This window comes from Thalassophryne amazonica, unplaced genomic scaffold (assembly GCF_902500255.1).
Source record: "Thalassophryne amazonica unplaced genomic scaffold, fThaAma1.1, whole genome shotgun sequence".
Taxonomy (NCBI): Eukaryota; Metazoa; Chordata; class Actinopteri; order Batrachoidiformes; family Batrachoididae; genus Thalassophryne; species Thalassophryne amazonica.
Genome location: NW_022986316.1, coordinates 92,986 through 113,298, shown reverse-complemented (window position 1 = coordinate 113,298; position 20,313 = coordinate 92,986). Strand labels below are relative to the sequence as shown.

The 20,313-nt window shown below is 42.9% G+C and overlaps 1 protein-coding gene across 1 annotated transcript; it reads left to right on the top strand.

The window, feature by feature from the left end:
- The first annotated feature begins 1,829 nt into the window (after positions 1-1,829).
- Positions 1,830-19,963, top strand: LOC117506044 (cytoskeleton-associated protein 5-A-like). The gene is made up of 7 exons (XM_034165575.1): positions 1,830-2,029; positions 2,116-2,251; positions 17,248-17,441; positions 18,257-18,463; positions 19,420-19,591; positions 19,694-19,823; positions 19,956-19,963. Exons 2-7 carry the CDS (start codon positions 2,147-2,149, stop codon positions 19,961-19,963), a joined length of 816 nt encoding a protein of 271 aa, XP_034021466.1. The 5' UTR covers positions 1,830-2,029; positions 2,116-2,146.
- The last annotated feature ends 350 nt before the right edge of the window (positions 19,964-20,313 follow it).

The window sequence follows — 20,313 nt, the reverse complement described above, 5'->3', positions numbered from 1 at the left end:
AAACAGAGTCATTTAACATGATTATTATTATTATTTTGTCTTGGTGGATCATTTTCATTGTGTACAGATGCTGCTGAGTCTGGCTGTGGTAAAGGCTGCTGTGAATGAAGCGCTGTGACTCATTAAACTTTTAAAGCTCCTTTTGCTCCATTCTGGATACAGCACTCAGTTTTTGGTTGTGTGCAGGAGTGCCGTGTTGCACAGACCTGCTTAAAACTGTGTCCAGCGCTGTACGCCGAAGAAAATGAAACATGTTTAATTTCTTCCATCCTACGCATGTAGCCCTCAACATACTGCTGCGTAGGGAGAAAAAAAATCGCCGTAGGGCTGCTAAAAGTGGGCGGAGAGCTGTTCAACTCACCATAGATGATACACCACAATGACCAGCTCTACAAATACGCCAGTGGGAAAGGGGCTTAAGTAATGAGTCACATGCTGCAATCAACATAAAATCATCATCACAATGGCTGGTAGTGGGGTGTGGGGGGGGGGGGAGTGCAGTTCCTCCTCATTATGTTCATAGGAAGGTGTTAATTGCTCTGTAAGAGGAAGGCAGCAGGCTTCAGAGAAAGAAGCACTGACTTTATCTGAGCAAATTCAGAAGCTAGGTTGTCAACGTCAGACAAGATCAGGTCATGGCTAGCCTTTTTTAAATTTTATTTATTTATTTGCTGTAGTGGTAAGGGCCACATGCAAAATTATTTTCATCCGTTCCTCATTCCTGAAAATGACTCCATAGTCTTTTTCTCATAAAACCTTGAGAGTTTGTAGGTTAGTACTGAGTGCAGCATTCATTTTCCTGAAGAATATTGAGTTTCTGTGATGGTGAGGTGGCAAAACCAAAATATGGTTGTCTTCAATTTGCCGGTTTAGTGAATTGACACAGTTCCTCATGTAAAGATATTTCCAAAAATGGTCGTTTCCCTTTAAGTTATTTTACTCGACACATCATTGTAAGACCTAAACACTTCAGCACCATACAAATTATCCAGTGTACATATTCCATGGTTGTGCCAACTTTTCCAGTACACTGGTGTTTTACAACACAGATTGCAGGATATGGACGAATATGACTGAAATTTGAGAGAGGAGCTCTGTGTGTGTGAAAGGGAAGGATAAAGATTTTTCTATAATGGCCCATTCTAATTTATTGTCCAGTCCAATTTATGGCAAGTTTTGCCATCTCAGAGGAGTTGCAGTACAATCTTGGGTCATATAAGTCCAACCTTCCCTTGTCTCTGGGTAAACATAACTTAGTTAACTTGATCCTGGGCCTTTTCCCTTCCCAGAACAACTCCTTAACCAGTGTGTCATATTTATTAAAAAATGGATGGAGGCACTGTAACTGGCAGCATCATAAGAGGATATTCAAACTCTGGTGAAACCACCATTTTAATTACATTCACTCTTTCCCACAGTGTCAACCTTATTTTAGTCCACTTGCCCAAATTCATTTTTATCTTTTGTAAAATTGGATCAGAGTTTAGATGTGACATTAATTCCACCTTCCTGCATATTTTAATTCTTAAATATTTCATTCCTTTTGGTATCCACTTAAAACCAAATCTTGTCATTATATCTCCACTACCAATCCAGGATCTTGGCATTCCTTCAAACTTTGTCCAATTAATTTTATGTCCTGATACATTAGAATAAAATTGTATCCATCAGGTGAGGTATTGAATGACTTGGGTGTTGTTATATTCAGGTATTTCATGTAATACTTTGAGGTAACTAGTATAACACTAGTTGACTTCTTCTAACTATGACTTCTTCATAATGATGTTTGATGTGCTGTTAAGTTTTTAGTGTGTATGTTTGACAGAGGTTGGAAAGAGAGAGTGAAGCCACCATCAGCTGTCTGGACCTGGTCCTGAAGTGGTTCACTCTGAGGTTTTTCGACACCAACACCACAGTAATTATGAAGGTGCTGGAGTATCTGAAGATGCTCTTTGCCATGCTGAACAGGGAGAATTATCACCTCACTGAGTATGAAGCCAACTCCTTTGTCCCCTACCTCATACGGAAGGTGAGGAGGTGGCCCTTTTTACACACCTCCAGTCAGGCCTCAAGCCTGCTGTTTTGTTAAGATATTGATTTCTTTCTTCTCTTCAGGTTGGCGAGTCAAGAGATGTGGTTCTGAAAGATGTCCGGGCAATTCTCACCATGCTCTGTAATGTCTATCCGGCATCAAAGATCTTTCCTTTCCTCATGGATGGAACAAAGTCCAAGAACTCCAAACAGAGAGCTGGTAGGTGATACAAACATTGAACACAGACCATTTATACTGCATCATATTCTAAGTCAAATCAAATCAATTTTATTTATATAGCGCCAAATCACAACAAACAGTTGCCCCAAGGCACTTTATTTTGTAAGGCAAAAGCCATACAATAATTACAGAAAAACCCCAACGGTAAGTAAAACATCTAGGTCTAGGTAAAACCTGGGGCAGACAAGAACCCCAGTGATGCTTTCGAGACACGGGCAGCATGCGCAACAGATCATGAAGCGTTCTATTAAAACGCTCACACTGCCCATTCCCAGATGGATGGTATGGTGTAGTACGAGATTTCTCTATGCCATAAAAGCCACACAACTGCTGGATCAATACACTCTCAAAACTCCGTCCCTGATCAGAATGTATCCGAACCCCAAACCTCGAAAACCACTCCGTAACCAGAACTTGAGCTACTGTAGGAGCTCGCTGGTCACGGGTAGGGACTGCCCACGTGTACTTACTAAAGACATCAGTCATTACCAAAACATCTTCCACTCCACCATGACTAGGTTCTAGAACAGTAAAATCAATGGCAAGAATCTCATTAGGCTGAGGTGTCCCATGGGGCCACGAGCCACTGGTTGGTTCACCTTTGCTACCTGACACCTCTCACATACCTGGCACCAATCTGCCACTTCCGCAGACATCCCTGGCCAATAACACAGCTGACATAAAAGCTCTAGGGTCCTCTCAACCCCTTCATGAGCATGCCCTTGATGAACCTCAGTCAGCACATCGGCTTTTAAAGCTGCAGGCAACACCAACTGCAACACAGCCCCAGCTCCACTGGACTTAAACACCTGACGGTACAAGACACCATCCCTCTCCACCAACCGGTCCCACTGCCGAAGCAACACCCGGGCTGACTGCGGCACCTGATTGCGCTCTTCCTTATCAGGACCCCTTTTACGGTCCCAAAACACCCAAACCTCCGGAATCTCTGGATCAGCCCGCTGCAGTGCAGCCAGTTCAGATGGAAGACTGTGGGGCAAGGCTGCAACCACAGCCTGCCTTACATCTACCCTACTCCCCTGACAAACCTGTTGCAGCGGCTCCGGAAGCTGGGCACCACTAACCATTACCTGGAAGTCCTGCATCCCAGGAGAATGCAACCGAGAAAGGGCATCCGCGTTCTTATTACTACAACCCGCACGATACTTAATCTCAAAATCCAACGAGACCAACTGCGCTGCCCAACGTTGCTCAGTAGCACCAAGTTTTGCAGCTGACAAATGACTCAAAGGATTGTTGTCCGAGACAACACTGCTCCCAGCCCTCATAGCTAGCATCCACCTCCAAAATAAATGGAAGACTAAAATCGGCATATGCCAGCACAGGTGCGGAGGTAAGCTTAGCTTTTAAAGTCTCAAAGCTGCAGCCACATTCCTCTGTCCAATAACCCAAAACTGGCTGATCTACCTGACTGGGCTTCACCCCAGCCAACTTTGCTACCAACTTGTGTAGGGGTGCTGCCAACCTTGCAAAACCACCTACAAACCGACGGTAGTAGCTGGCAAAGCCCAGAAAAGAGCGCAGTTCCGAGAGTGTGACCGGAGGTGGCCAATGAGCAACCACCTCCACCTTGCTAGGGTCAGTAGCAACCCCCTTATCAGAGATGACATGCCCCAGGTAACGCACTTCCTGCTGAAAAAATGCACACTTTTTGAGTTTCACCTTTAACCCCTCATGCTGCAAACGCTCCAGCACCACCCTCAACCTATCCAGATGTTGGTCAGCAGTAGAGGAAAAATCCACAATGTCATCCAAATACAACAATAAGGACAGACACTGCTGATCACCAAAAATCCTCTGCATCAATCTCTGAAAAGTACCAGGAGCGTTGCAAAGCCCAAATGGCATCCGGTTCCACTCAAACAAACCAAAAGGCGTGCAAAAGGCCGTCTTATGACGATCAGCCTCCGCCACAGGAACCTGGTTATACCCACTCGCGAGATCCATGGTAGAAAACCAATGAGCCCCAGTGAGGGCATCCAAGGACTCATCAAACCGAGGCAAAGGGAAGGCGTCCTTCTTAGTTTTTCCATTCAAGAGCCTGTAATCAACACAATACAACAATAGGAGAGGCATAAGGACTGCTACTCTCCCTAATAACTTGTGTTCCAAGCAGCTGATTGATGTGATCTTTGACAACCTCATACTCAGAGGGCGGAATTCTGCGATACCGCTGCCGCACTGGAATATCATCCAGAAGCGGAATCTCATGTGATATTAGGTCAGTACAACCCAGATCCCCATCTTGGGCTGAAAAGACAGAACTAAACTGACCCAACAATGCTCTCACCTTACCTTGTACTTCCAGAGGCAAGTGACCCAATTCCAGGGCTGCAATCTGATCCTGCACTGATGGAGAAATGGACTGCGAGGCCACTACCGCCTCCACCGGGGGCAACTCGGCAACCCCCACAGGCAGACTCACAACCCGAACTTCCTCTAAAGTGCCAATCATAGCCCGGGGACGTAACCACACATCCACTGATCCCACATTCATCACCGGAATGTAGGCTATACCCCGCTCCACCTGCACCAATGCAGGAGATGCCAGCAGTCCAGCAGGCAAGCCAGACTCCACAGGCTCAAACAGAGCCGCCCCACCAGAATACCGCTCAGCGCATGTCGCCCTAACAAACTTCATTACACCACCCGGAATCTGACAAGCCTCTCCCCCATGAACCTTAACCTTCCCTACTCCTTGATCCACAATACCACTAGCCTTGTGGCACTTCTGAAACGCCTGCGTGACATACTCCGGAACCTCCGCCACTGCTGGCAAATCAAACAGGGAAACCCCATGCTGCCCAAAAAGTTCCCCATAACACCTGCGGATGACATTCATCCCCAGGATCCCAGAAGCCTGTGGAGACACACCAGGCACATCTTTAACCACCAAAATGCCACATGCTGGCAACAGCTTACCACAAAGCTCCACATCCAACTCAAATAGCCCAGGTAAGGGATGGCTAAGCCATTAGCCGCTTTAAGCTGTAGCCAGTTACATGATTTCAGCCACCCCAAACCCCCTGGCTCAAACTGCTGATGAAAAAGAGACGCGAGAATAGTTGACGCCATAGATCCTGTATCTATCAGACAAGGGATCCCAACTCCCCCCATGCTCACCATTAAATGAGGACACGGCGACACAAGCTTGGATACTACCTTGTCACACGTCCTACCCCAACCTGAACCAGTAACTTGCCCCCCCCCCGAGCTGTGGCTCCGCAGCTCGACGGGCACCATCTTCCCAACCCAAGCGGCAGAAGATGGTTTGTTCAATGAAGAGGCCGACAAAAAGGATTGACTGCGGGCCACCACCCGAACTCCATCACACTCCCTGGCAAAGTGACCTGCTTTCTGGCAGTGCCTACAAATTATAGACCCCTGGGGAACTAATTGACGAAACTGCCCAGAATCCTGCAAATGGGAAATACTCTGAGTCAGCCGATTCAACTGCTCCTGTTGCCGCTGGAGCATCTCCCTTACTTCCTGAAGTTCTGAGGTCTGAAAAGAACCAGCCTCCACCTGGCCACTGCCCTGAACCCCGCACTGAGTACCCGCAACAAACTGGATGGAAAAATCACTACCCTTCGTACCTCCAGGTGAACCCTCTCGTTCCCATCTAATTGCCTCACCCCTAACCTCCAACAAGGTAGCCGTTGGCTGCCGGCGCACAAACTGCTTCAACTCGTGCCGAAGTGACCCATCAAACACACACTCAACAAACTGATCACGTAACAAAACCTCTGCATTTGGGACACCATTAGGTGCGCGCTGCTTAACAGATGTCATCAGACTCATTAATGCCAATGAAAACCCTAACAGAGTCTCTCCCTCATGCTGTCTGCGGGAGAAAAAGGCCTCTTGAAGTGCCACATAAGATTCTGTATCCCCATACAGCTCCTGCAACACCCCAATGATCTTTAATGGGTCTGAACGCTCTTCACTGGAACAATGCTTTATTTCCTCACATGCTTCCCCCTCCAGATGATCAAAATAAAAAATGCCTGGTCAGCTTCAGAGACCTGACAGGCTCTCACACAAGCTTACATCTCCTCCAACCATTCAGCCAACCCCATACCTGTCTTACCATTAAACATGGGACATTTTCTATCTTGGAGTAAAAAAATAAACTTCTCCATTACTGGAGCATTACCACTAGAGGACACTTTAGATGAGGGCTCTATACTCGGCCAGGTGCGCCTCAGCCTGTTCCTGCTTCAACCTCTCATTCTCCATCCTAAGCTGAGTGACTAACTCTCTCAGCTCCTGCGTTTCCTCTGCCATCATACCCCTTGAGACCTTCCCACAATGAGGATGCGACCAAAATAGGGGAAATTACTTGGACCGAGGCCACCTGCTACTTGTTGTTGTACTAAATTCCGACCTGGCCTGTGGGTCTTGGCTGATAGGAAGTGGCACCTGGTGTCATTTTCTGCTTCTGTAGCAATCTCCTTCAATGTTTCACCATATTCTTCTAAATCTGAGTTATTAGTGGCTTTCTATCAGCTTGAACCAGTCTGGTCATTGTTCATCAGACCTTTTCCATCAAAACAGCCATGTTTGCCCTGAGAGCTGCCACTCACTGGGTGTTTCTTCGTTTGTGGGCCATTCCCTAGAGACAGTTGTGTGTGACAGTCCCGGTAGATCTGCAGTTTGTGCAATACTAATGTCAGCCTGTTCTGGAACCAACAGTGCTGCATTCAAAGTAATTTAATTGATGTCTTAAAGCTACTCGTGTGTTACGCACTTTGAGAAAGACAGTTGTTTGCAGTAACCCTTTTAAAGAAAGAGTTTCTGCATCCCGGAGATGTGTGTATGCAACTGAAAATGATTTAGACTTAAATCAGTGAAAGGGTTGTTGCAACTGAAAATGATTTAGACTTAAATCAGTGAAAGGGTTGATTTCCACATGTACATACATATACGTTAATGTGAACTTCATCTCTGGTCGCTGTCTTTTTCACGTTTTCAACCTCAGGCGTGAGCGACTGAAGGTTTAAATAATTGTGCTAATAGTGTTATAGAGCATATGCAATGAGATGTACAGTTTAAGGTTAGAGTTTCTGAAGTTATCAGGGAGAATAAAGTTGCAATTCAGAACTGGTTAACAACTAGGATCTAAGCATACTGTGAGGAGTAAAAAGAAGCTCGAAGGGTTGAATGGTTAACCAACACAGTCTACAGGCAGGACTGTGATGAACATGCTTCAGCATCACTTGAACACTGATGTGCAATATTACAAAACATTCTTCTTTCTTGCTTGCTTATACAGTGTATTTCTATTCTGCTGTATAGGTTGTGATTCTGTACGAACTTGACTTCTGTAATTTGGTGTGTATTTTTCTCTTTACCCTTATTCTTGGCATACTTGCACTATTTTTTCTGTGATAGTGCAGCAGGATAACTGAACACAATCGTGCAAATGGTGATACAAACACCAACATTGGCACATAAATACACTCCATAAGATATTACTCTTTTTGAACAAACCCGTACTGGCCACTTGATATTTTCACTTGTGGCCAGGTAGGGGTCAATTGAAGAATAACACAAGGGTCAAAATAAAAAATGCTCAAATCATTTTGAAAACTACAGCACTTTATTTGTCTGATCATATAGATTCCAAAGAGGTGTAGTTTGGACTATCTATGACTGAATGATCAGGAGTTATGGGGTAAAAACCCCAAAAATGGTGACAAAGGTCAATTTCCGTTTGTACAGGGGTCAAAAGTTAAAGTTCCTCCAATTTTGGTAAAAAGTCATGCAAATTATTGGTTGAGCTAATAGGATTAATAAATGGAAGAGTTTTGATTGTGTTGAATGTTTGGTCTCCAAAATAAACAAATAAACAATGTCAACGTCCACTGGATTCTCTGACATGTGACATATGTTACCCCATAACATGATACCTAAGCATGACACATGGTCCAAACTAGCTTTAGCTTTTGACCCCTGTACAAACTGACACTGACCTTTGTCACCATTTTTGCTGTTTTTACCCCATAACTCCATAACATTCGGTCATAGATAGTCCAAACTATATCTTTTTGGAATCTTTACGATCAGACAACTAATGTGATGTAGCTTTCAGTATGATTTGAGCATTTTCAATTTTGATCCCTGTGTAATTCTTCAATTGACCCCTACCTGGCTGTCTATTGAAAATTCAAGTGGCCTGTCAGTTTGTTCAAAAGACTAATGTCTAAGGAGTATTTGTGCCAACTTTGGTGCTTGTATCACCATTTGCACAATTTTGCTCTAAATATGTTTTTAGCTGCTGCACTATGACTCTCACTGTTCTGCTGTAACATCGTAAATTTTCCCGTCATTACAAACTGGTCCAATGCAACTGCTGTACATCCCAAATGAATTCAGTCTCATCACAACATATGTCAGTGATGGTCTACAGGCGTGATTCAGCAAGTATGGAATGCAGGTTCCTCAGTTTGTCTGTTGCACAAATTCTCAAGAAAATAACCCAGAGCTGGAAACCTGTAAATACAGTTATTAAACACTCCTGCATGATAATCAATATGTCAGTGTTGACATATTTTACTCATTACAGTGTATTTGTCCAACATGGTGACCTAGTCATCAGTGCCCTCAGTTACTAAACAGAAGGTTCCCAGTTCAGTCCTCCCATGCACATTCTCCATGTGATGTGGAGTTGTGTCAGGAAGGGCATCCAGCTTAAAGCTTAACATTCAGATCCATATCTGATCTGCTGTGTTGACCTCAAGCAAAAAGGGAGGTGCTGAAAGAACTTGCATTACTCATTATAGTGCATCACAATCTTGGTGTAAACATTAACCCGCACCGAGCTGCCACTGTTGGAAACTTGTCTGGGAATACGGAGGTGAATGTCTAGTGCTAAACGCCAGCTGTTGGTGCGATGCTCCAGTACGGTTCTCAGGCTCTTCTCCCTGTAGTGAAAAATGAAAATGTAGCATTAGTTTCTTGCTTGTTCATAGTTCTGCTGGCAGAGAGACCATAAGGCAGGTTCATATTGCTGTGGTAAGGACACTTCCTTTGTTAGATATGGTCACTATGGTGTTATAAAGTATGCTTTGTAGTATAAATGAGTACTCACGGGACATTGTCATCATTCATTTTTAAGTTTGATCGTCCTGTATAATCACATCATCAGTGATCCACGTGGCATTTTTATTTGTTTTCCCTGTGACTGTTTCCTCTCATGAGACTGTGGTCAGATTATACTTTAAAGGCATTACATTCTTAAACTGTGTTTTATTCTCAGTAAATGTGAGACATCTTCACTCCTGCTTATGTAGATATACAGTATTTACTTCTATTGATGAATAAAAATAGCTGATCCGATCGAAGCAGTCAGTTTTATTTTTGTATTGGACAATAATTGGAGGCTTCAGATGTATTTGTTGAAAGTAAGTAACTTCATATTCTACTTATCAGTTTTATATTGTTTGTCTCCTGTTGTACAGTCAGAGTTCCATGAATTGTTAGTTTATTTGTCAGTTCTACAGTACTGAGTGATGTCTTTGCACTTTCATTTCAAACAGATTACTGGTATTTATAATCCTGAAGACACACAGAACTGCTGAACTGTTGGGATACTTTCATAATGAACCGCTTGCTTCTCATAAAGATGTCAGCGTAGGTTTTCAGCTGATGGTTTTGTTGCCCCCAGATGTTCTATGTTGTTTTAAGATCAGTGCTGATCAGGTCGAGTCCTCACAGGTCTAAAGACACCGTCACTCTGACGAGCGTTTTCATACTAACAGCTACCCCCAGTCCATTTTGAGATTGAAAGCCAAATGTTTGTCTCCTTGCTTGAGATTCATCTACATTAGACAGAGAACTACTGGATAGTTCCACAGAAAAATCCAAAGATTCTAAACAGAAAGGGCTGGAGCTGAATGGCACTGATCAGTAGTACAGTGGACTGAATATCCTGTCCTCTTCCTGTCCTCTGCCTTCATGGTCTTCATCTCCTCACCGTCCCTTCAGCCAAGCTCGCCAGAATGCACATCACAGCGAGTCAGCCCACCCGTCCTTCCCCAAGGAGTTCCAGTTAGGCCTGGACATGATCAAGACGGACCAGAGCCGAGTCAGTGAGCTGTTTTGTTTGTTTGTTTGTTTTGTTTCTGTTTTTGTTTCCAAAAGGATGCGTTCTGTCTCTCCACATTTTGATGACCTACACAACAGCACAGCCTCCACCATCAACTTTGTCATCTCCCAAGTTGCCAGTGGAGATATTAATATGAGCATTCAGGCCCTTGCACAGGTAGCACACACTTGCACTTAAAACTCCCATTTTCACTGGAGACACTAAAACAATAATCAATTTGATGATAACACAACCTGCTGTTATTATTTATGATGGAATTCCCTCATCCAGGAACCACTGCCACAGAGTGGTGATGTTTCTTTTAGTTTGCTTGTTCATACATCCGTCCTGATTGAGATGAAATTTGCGTACCTGTAACTTTTGATAGGATGAAGACTGGTGTTTCCACTTTAATTCAGTTCAGCTTTCTTACATGTCACAAAATCACTTGTCCAGGTTATCTCTGAGCATTACATACAAGGAGTAAGGTTTTGAACTTGCCTACAAATTAAGGTGCACGTTTGAGACTTGACTTGATGCTTCTCGATCTTCTCATGGTCTTTCTTTCTGATGCTGTAATCTGTTGGATTCACCACATCTCCTACAAAAGTCATTTTCTTCTCCTTTTCTCCTCTGGTTGATGGGCCAGGGCTTAATTATGGAGTTCCACAAGGTTCTGTGCTAGGACCAATTTTATTCACTTTATACATGCTTCCCTTAGGCAGTATTATTAGACGGTATTGCTTAAATTTTCATTGTTACGCAGATGATACCCAGCTTTATCTATCCATGAAGCCAGAGGACACACACCAATTAGCTAAACTGCAGGATTGTCTTAGACATAAAGACATGGATGACCTCTAATTTCCTGCTTTTATACTCAGATAAAACTGAAGTTATTGTACTTGGCCCCACAAATCTTAGAAACATGGTGTCTAACCAGATTCTTACTCTGGATGGCATTACCCTGACCTCTAGTAATACTGTGAGAAATCTTGGAGTCATTTTTGATCAGGATATGTCATTCAAAGCGCATATTAAACAAATATGTAGGACTGCTTTTTTGCATTTACGCAATATCTCTAAAATCAGAAAGGTCTTGTCTCAGAGTGATGCTGAAAAACTAATGCATGCATTTATTTCCTCTAGGCTGGACTATTGTAATTCATTATTATCAGGTTGTCCTAAAAGTTCCCTAAAAAGCCTTCAGTTAATTCAAAATGCTGCAGCTAGAGTACTGACGGGGACTAGAAGGAGAGAGCATATCTCACCCATATTGGCCTCTCTTCATTGGCTTCCTGTTAATTCTAGAATAGAATTTAAAATTCTTCTTCTTACTTATAAGGTTTTGAATAATCAGGTCCCATCTTATCTTAGGGACCTCATAGTACCATATCACCCCAATAGAGCGCTTCGCTCTCAGACTGCAGGCTTACTTGTAGTTCCTAGGGTTTGTAAGAGTAGAATGGGAGGCAGAGCCTTCAGCTTTCAGGCTCCTCTCCTGTGGAACCAGCTCCCAATTCAGATCAGGGAGACAGACACCCTCTCTACTTTTAAGATTAGGCTTAAAACTTTCCTTTTTGCTAAAGCTTATAGTTAGGGCTGGATCAGGTGACCCTGAACCTTCCCTTAGTTATGCTGCTATAGACGTAGACTGCTGGGGGGTTCCCATGATGCACTGTTTCTTTCTCTTTTTGCTCTGTATGCACCACTCTGCATTTAATCATTAGTGATTGATCTCTGCTCCCCTCCACAGCATGTCTTTTTCCTGGTTCTCTCCCTCAGCCCCAACCAGTCCCAGCAGAAGACTGCCCCTCCCTGAGCCTGGTTCTGCTGGAGGTTTCTTCCTGTTAAAAGGGAGTTTTTCCTTCCCACTGTAGCCAAGTGCTTGCTCACAGGGGGTCGTTTTGACCGTTGGGGTTTTACATAATTATTGTATGGCCTTGCCTTACAATATAAAGCGCCTTGGGGCAACTGTTTGTTGTGATTTGGCGCTATATAAAAAAATTGATTGATTGATTGATTGTATAGGCATAAGCGTTAAACTAATCTCTTCTTGGACAGCAATCCAGGGATCGGAGAACTCGGCCCTGTGCCAGTGTTTGGCTTGTTTAGCCATTTCAAAAGCTAGATAATACAGTCTTAAGTTTGGAAGACCTAACCATCCATTCTCTCTATAGGCACAGAGTTTGCTTAACTTAATCTGAGGTTTTTTCCCCACTCCACAGAAAATGTTTTATGAGATCTTCAGATTCCCTGAATGCACTAGCTGGTATTTTGAGGGGCAACATCATGATGATATAATTAAACTGTGGGACAATTACCGTTTTTATTATATTTACCTTTCCCCACAGTCAGAGTTTTAGCTTATCCCATTTTTCAAGATTGGTTTTAGTTGTTGCTAATAAAGAATTAAAATTTAGCCCAACCACATCATCAGTATCTTCTGACAATTTAACACCCAAATATTTCATTCCCTTGTGCATCCACTTAAAGTTAAACTTTTCCACCATAAATGCAAAACATGTTTTAGAGATAGGCGTGGCTTCTCACTTATTCCAGTTTATAAAATACCCTAAAAGTTTAGAGGAGGACTGCATTGTTTACATTAGATAAGGTAAAGATGATAAGGGATCAGACACTACTGCCAGAATATCATCTGCGTACAGTAGCAACTTGTGTTAAATACTGCCCCCTTTCACTCCTTTAATACCCGAGTGTGTCCTGATAGATATTGCAAGGACCTCTAAGAAGATAATAAATAATAATGGACTTAGGGAACAACCCTGGCGTGTCCTGCAGTTTAAACTGAAAAAAGAAGAGACCTTTGCAAAACTGGCGCAAGTTTATCTATGAATGCTTTGTAGTACTCCACTGGGAGGCCTTCATAACCAGGTGACTTCCCATTTGTCATTGCTAAAATCGCCTCTCTGATTTCTGCCTCAGTTATGGAGGACTCTAATTTATCTGCATCCTGAGTTTGCAACTTAGGTATTTCAATATTACGGAGAAACTGATTTATTTGCTCATGAGAAGAGGACATAGATTATGTATAAAGATTTTTATAGTGTTGTTGGAAGATATTATTAATATCTTTAGTCAAACAAAACTGTTGGTCCCCCTGTTTTATAACTGGTCTTATGTTAGCTTTTATTTTCTCCCATAATTATCTCCTTGGTATTTATCCTGACTTTTCTCCCCCTCCGCTTTTTTGTTATACATTTCTTTTAAAGTAAATTTAAGCTTACAAAGTTCTTGAAATTTATCATTAGAAAAGTGCTTTAACAAGTTGGTTTTTTTTTTCTCTTTTATTTCCCTTTCCAAGCTTAGGCACATATCGATATTATCTTTTTTCTTTTTTGTTGCTTGTGCTATAAATTTGCCCCTTAATATAGACCTTCAGTGCTTACCATACGGTAGTTATTTGTTCAGTGCTGCCAATGTTGATTTCAAAAAATGTTTTTAGATCTTCCCCCACTGCATTCCTGAAGTTTAAGTCGGATAACAAAGTTGTATTTAATCTCCATCTTCCCCTTTTTTTCTGTTGTATGATTTATTTTAATAATTAATTCTACTGGAGCATGGTCCGTGAGAGTTATTGCCTTAATATCACAGCTAACAGCCCTATCCACTAAAAATGAGTTTATTTAAAAAAAAAAAAAATCTATCCTAGAATATGTCTTGTGACGATAGTAAAATAAATTATAGTCTCTAACTATTGGGTTAGTCAGTCTCCATATGTCAGTTAATCCTATATCTCTATTTAACATTTGCAAAGCCTCTCTATTCCTTGTCAGTACAGGGGGTTGGCAGGGGCTTCTGTCCAAAGCTGGATCCAAAACCTCGTTGAAGTCCCCAGCCAGAATTATCTGACCATCAGAATTTCCCAAAATTTTATTAACTTTGTGGGAAAAAAAATCACGATTGTTTTGGTTGGTTTTTGGTTAGGTGTATAAAATGTTACACAAGACAACAGGGGTTCCTTCCATTACTGCCTCAATACAAATAATTCTCTCTTCAACATCTTTAGTTTTCTTTGGTGACCTAAATTGTATATTCTTGTGGACCAAGATCAACACTCCATTACTTTTGCTAGAAAAACAGCTGTGAAAAATTTGGCCATCCAACCTAAAATTTCTCTACCTCTGTACTTTGCAAGTGGGATTCTTGTATAGAAGCTAAATCAAGTTGGTTGTTTTTTAAATAGGTTAGTACCGGCCTTCTTTTAACAGGGCTGCCACACCCATTTATGTTCCATTAATTTCAATTTATTAATTTATATAGTGCCATCTCAGGGCAGAGTTGCCCCAAGGCACTTCACACAATTCATAACACAAGGTAATTTAAAATCAAGAACGGCACAAAAAAGATAAAACACAGTAGAATAAAAAGAAATTACAAGGCAAACATAAAAACAAATTAGATTAATGATAAGACAATCTAAAAAAGTGGGTTTTCAGTCTTGATTTAAAAGTCTCCGCCGTGTCAGACTGCCTAATAACTGCAGGTAGATTGTTCCAAAGAGTCGGACCACGGTAGGAGAAGGTTCTATACCCCACATACTTTTTATTCACCCCCGGAACACACAAAAGCCCTGCGAACGCAAGGGCTGCTCAGGTCCATGACACACATTTAACAAGCTTACCAGACATTATCCAGCTTGGTATATGTTAAAAAGAAAAAAGAATTTATAAAGCCATGTATTAGAAATCAGTGCCTTCCTAGACCCACAGATCAATAAACATTTGCATATTTTGCATTCCTGACTGTGAATTATCACGCACTCTTCTCTACTAGAATATTTTCTCAAACATTGAACTCTTTTACATAAACGAAAAAGCATAAATTCTAAACATAAAGTGTCTGAGTGCCTCTCCACAGTCAGTCCTGAGCATTGAGGTCTGCTCATAAGTAACGAAAAAGAAAAACAAAAAATACCAAAAACAAAACCAACTTTCAAATAAGTCCGTGGGGTTAACGCCGCTCCTGTGAAGTCCGCGCATAGATTCCCCAACCCACACACTTCTCATCAGAGGGTACAATTGTATACAGTACGTCACAGAGTTTGGTTGCTTGCTCACCTTTATCCATCAGCACAGTTCCTGCATCAATATTTTTACGGTCTATGCTGCTCAATAAACTCCTCCACCGCTTCAGCCGAGTTGAAACTCACACTCTTCCCTCTCCATGTGAAGTGTAGTGTTGCGGGAAAGGCCAGGCTGTATCTGATGTCGAGTTGTTGTAGTTTGCATTTCACTGGAGCTTTCCTCTTCTGGGCCAGCTCCTTGGACATGTCGGGGAAGAGAGACAGGTGACATCCTTCCCATCTGAAGCCTCACTTTTCTTTCGCCAAGTTAACCACCTTATCCCTCGCCGAATGCCTCAGGAAGTGAATCATCACCGGTCTGGGGGGTTGGTCTGGATTCGGCATTGATCCAAAGGTCCTGTGCACAAGTTTGAGCTCCATTTTTCCCAGCAAATCTACTTCCAGCCCTGCTGATGAAAGTTTACGTACACATTCCAGCAAAGTCCCATTTGCATCTTTCAATCCTAGTAGCCGCACGTTATTACTTCTACTCTGGTTCTCCAGAATTTGCACACGATTGCGAAGAGCTTCGATATCATGTTCCTTACTGGCTTTTTCATTGCGCCATAGCTCCGAGGCTTCCTCAATGTGTGTAATGCGTGCCTCGGCTTCATCCATCCGTCCTAGCATGACCGTCACAGTGGCTGTTAGTTCCTCTGTTGTTAACCCTCTGGGGCCGATGCCGATGTATACGATGGCTAAGACCACGCTTTGCTAAATTATAAATAACTTTTTAATCATATGAGATAGAAACTTAAAGCGGCAATTTGTTTTGAAGTTATTCATTCCAACCGGACTTTGTCTCGGCAGAGAGCCGCACAGCATTTGGAGCTGTGTGAACAGAACGGAGGGCGATTCTCATTTCTTGACTGCAACAAGACAAGAGTCCCAGTTAGTGACTTTAATCCACAAAAGTGACTCACGATTGACATATTTTAATGGCTTTGAGAGGGGTTAAGAAGTGGACTTGAAACTTCTGAAGAGCAGTGAATCGAACCAATGAGCCAACGGATTGAAGCACTGCTTCATTGGTTCACGCTTCAAAGTGGAGTCGCGCTGCAGAAACGGTTGATTACAGAGCTGGTGCTCGGTCTGTAATCAATGTAGAGGAAGTTTCCAAACACCCTCATAAACAACAGCCGCTCTGAAGGACGAATAAGGGAAGGGAAGTCTATTGATGTCGGTGGATCGAAAATAACCGGTTCTTGATACCCAACCCTATAAGCACCTACAGGATCTGTCTGCCTCAATCCTGGATGTTCATAAATCCAGGCCCAGCTCCTCACTCAGCTTCTGAGATGCTGCATTCAGTGAACCTCCAGCTTCCCCAAAGACCACAGCAAAGTCAAGCTCACTAAAACTACTCAACATCAAAGGCTTACAAGGTGCTGGTTTCTACAACACCCAGTCCACCTGAGTATTGAACATCCTTGGAAAACACCAGTATCCATCGAGATGAAATCAGAGACTCTGTGCCCACTCGGCACAGCACACAGTCTGTGAGTCTGGGCCTGCTACAGTGTTTAGCAACTTGTTGTGGGATCCCACAAATTTTCAGAATGGCCCAGAGGGCAGCCTGGTCATCAGGGTCAAATGCTTTGTGAAAATCAAGTGGTACATGTTATACTTTTATACTTGAGTTAATTTTGAAAAGCTGAAGTTATTGTTGTCAGGTTGCCATTGGGCTCTAGGGTGCTTAGAAAATGGCAAAAAGCCCATTAGAGGTGTTGACACATCACAGTGCTAACCCTTTGTCTTCTTCCTTGGCTCCCCATGCAGGTGTGGAAAGCTCGCCTGAATGGCTATGAGGAAGCTCTGAAGCTCTTTCAGAGGGTTGAAGATGAGAAGAGTCCAGAGTGGGGGAAGTACCTGGGCCTAATAAAGACGTTTGTGACCGATTCTAATGCTGTGGCTCAGCTTAAAGGCCTGGAGGCCGCTCTGGCTTTTATTGAAAATGCACACGTCGCTGGCAAGTAAGTCATCACCACATGAAAAATGAATACTGATAGGTACATACAACATATTCAACACATACAGCATACAACTGTGCAAACCGGTATAAATCTTGTCATAGAGAAATCTCATGAAATAACACAGCAACAAGTGGACATCTGCATTTTAAGAAAATCCTTCTGTGTTCCACTCCGCCAGGAAGTTGTGACTGGTGGTGCAAGAGACTGCGCACGTTCCACTGTGCACAGTTTCTCTAATCACAGCCACAGGAGCATATAACTCTTCAGAGTTGTCTTGGTGTTTTGGTGGCTTCCCTCACTCGTCTCCTTGCACAGCCATTCAGTCTGTCTGAACTGCCTCCAACAGACAGATTTGCCATCCTGTTTGTATTAATGACTGGTGTAAATGAAGTACTTGGAAATGTTCATGTATCCATCAACCTGACTCGTCTCAAGAAAACTGACTAATAGTAAAGCTCTTTGTCAACACAAGTCCTTTTATTTATTTTGTCCAAATTGAGGGGTTGTGCATAAAATGGCTGTAGTTTTTAAATGGTTAATGTGACATTTTTGTTAAACTCCTTGAATTAACCCTGAAGGTTGATTCACCGTGAAATAAATATTTTGTAGCTGTTATTTTTAAATAACTTTAGTTTATTGTTTACCAAATGTAGTTGTGGAAAAATGAGTTGTTAACCAAGGTGTATGTCAGTTTGTTTCCAGTGTTTGTTTTCATCTGTATTTCTGCCTTCCTGCTGTGGTGATCTTGAAATTCCTGTGTGAAATGTTCTTGCAGTAACTGTGTCCACTGTGTGTGGTTTGTGTGTTTTCTGCAGAACGACAGGTGAAGTAGTGTCGGGCGTAGTGAACAAAGTGTTCAACCAGCCTAAGGCGCGAGCGAAGGAGCTGGGCATGGACATCTGCCTGATGTACATCGAGATCGAGAAGGCTGAGATGGTTCAGGAGGAGCTGCTAAAAGGACTGGACAACAAGAACCCCAAGATCATGGTGGCCTGTACCAAGACCATCACCAAGGCCCTCAGGTCAGTGAGACTCACTGGACATGTGCCCATAAAATAATATTGTGAAGTATCTGAATAAGAGCATTTTATAGTATAATTCTCCCCTGAGTTCATCAGTGCTGGTGTTGATGCAGATACTGACATTATTTTACAGCTGATACATGTGCATACAGTAGCAGGGCAGCACAACACTGACTGGATTTCACATCAGCTCCATCACTATTTGTTGATGGTTGAAGGATTTCCACACAACAAGATGAATCAAGTCCAGGCTGGAATCTCCTGTATGCATTCTAGCAAACTGTAGCTGAAATATCACGTGTCCTCTGTGCCGCTCTGGATTCTAAGTTACACCGAGCTGCTGCTCACACCACACGTCTCCAATCAGACTGTCAGTAAAAGCATCAGATACTGAGTAAGAGACAGGAAATGCAGAGAACTTACTGCTGCATCACTTTGTAAAAGTGTTCTGTCTTTAAAGAGGAACGGCGCACACAGCTCCTGCTGCTGTTCTGCAGAGAGAGTTTATCAGTTAAAAAGGCAAACATTTGTTGTTTTGTGGTCTCATGAAGGAAGCTCGTACTGGAGTTTAAGCACTTTCACAAACAGTAGTCTGACTCCGTATGTGACAAAGATCCATGTCGGTGAGGTGGGTGGTCCAGGTTTTTCTGTGCTGCTTTGTCACATCAGGAGGCACACTGGTCAAGGTCATTCATCTGCATCATTGTTATGCAAAGCTGTGAATAAACTGCACCATAAAGCAAATGCGTGTTTGAAAGGCAAAATAATGAACAGCGCCCCCAACAGGCCCAAGAGCAGAATTGAAATGAAAAAAGTCAGAGGAACAGTCTCCTGACACAGTGCTTGTTTTCTGCAGACACACAAGCTGATGTCGTGAGTTGGACCATTTGTTGTCCTCTCCATCTTTTACATTCAGAGTACCCCTTCTTACCTCTGTTTTTAATCATCTCCCTCAGTGAGTTTGGATCCAAGATTGTCTCTCTGAAGCCCGTGGTGAACGTTTTACCCAAGCAGTTTGAGTCCAGGGACCAAGCTGTGAGGAATGAAGCCAAACTGCTGGCTGTGGAGATCTACAAATGGATCAGAGACGCTCTGAGACACTCGTTACAAAGTATTAACTCTGTACAGGTGAGACTCTTCTTCCCTCTTACACTATATTTAACATTTCAACTTCAGCTCAGTGTTGTAAAGTCATCCTAAGCCTGTGCTTTACGTGCTGTGTTCCTGCAGCTGAAGGAGCTGGAGGAGGAGTGGGTGAAGTTGCCTCCATCTCCACCCAAACAGACCAGGTTCCTGCGCTCCCAGCAAGACCTGAAAGCCAAGTTTGAACAACAAGCCCAAGGAGGAGACAACTCTGAAGGTAGGTCTCAGAAACTGGTAGCCTTAAGCAGGTGTGCACATTTATTTAGTTTTACAAGTGGGAGGGAAAAGGATAAAAACAGAATCAGAATACTATATTAATCCCAACTTCATCACTGGGTCTCCTGATCAGTTTATTGAGTCTGTTCTGTCTGCTGCCCCAACACACAGCAGCAAACATGATAGCATTGACTACCACAGACTCATAAAACACCTTCAGCATGGTCTGGCACATGTTAAAGGATTGGAGCCTCCTCAGGCAACAAAGGCGGCCGGGCCCTTCTTGTGGAGGGCTTCAGTGTTTTTAGCCCAGTCCATTTTATTGTCTATGTGCATCCCCAGATATCTGTAACCGTCAGCCATGTCCACACTCTGCCGCTGTATGGATACAGGGGTCTCCGGTGCCTTGATTCTCCTCATGTCCACAAACAGCTCTGTTGTCTTTGTAACATTTAGCTGCAGATGGTCCTGCTCACACATGTAGTTTAGCT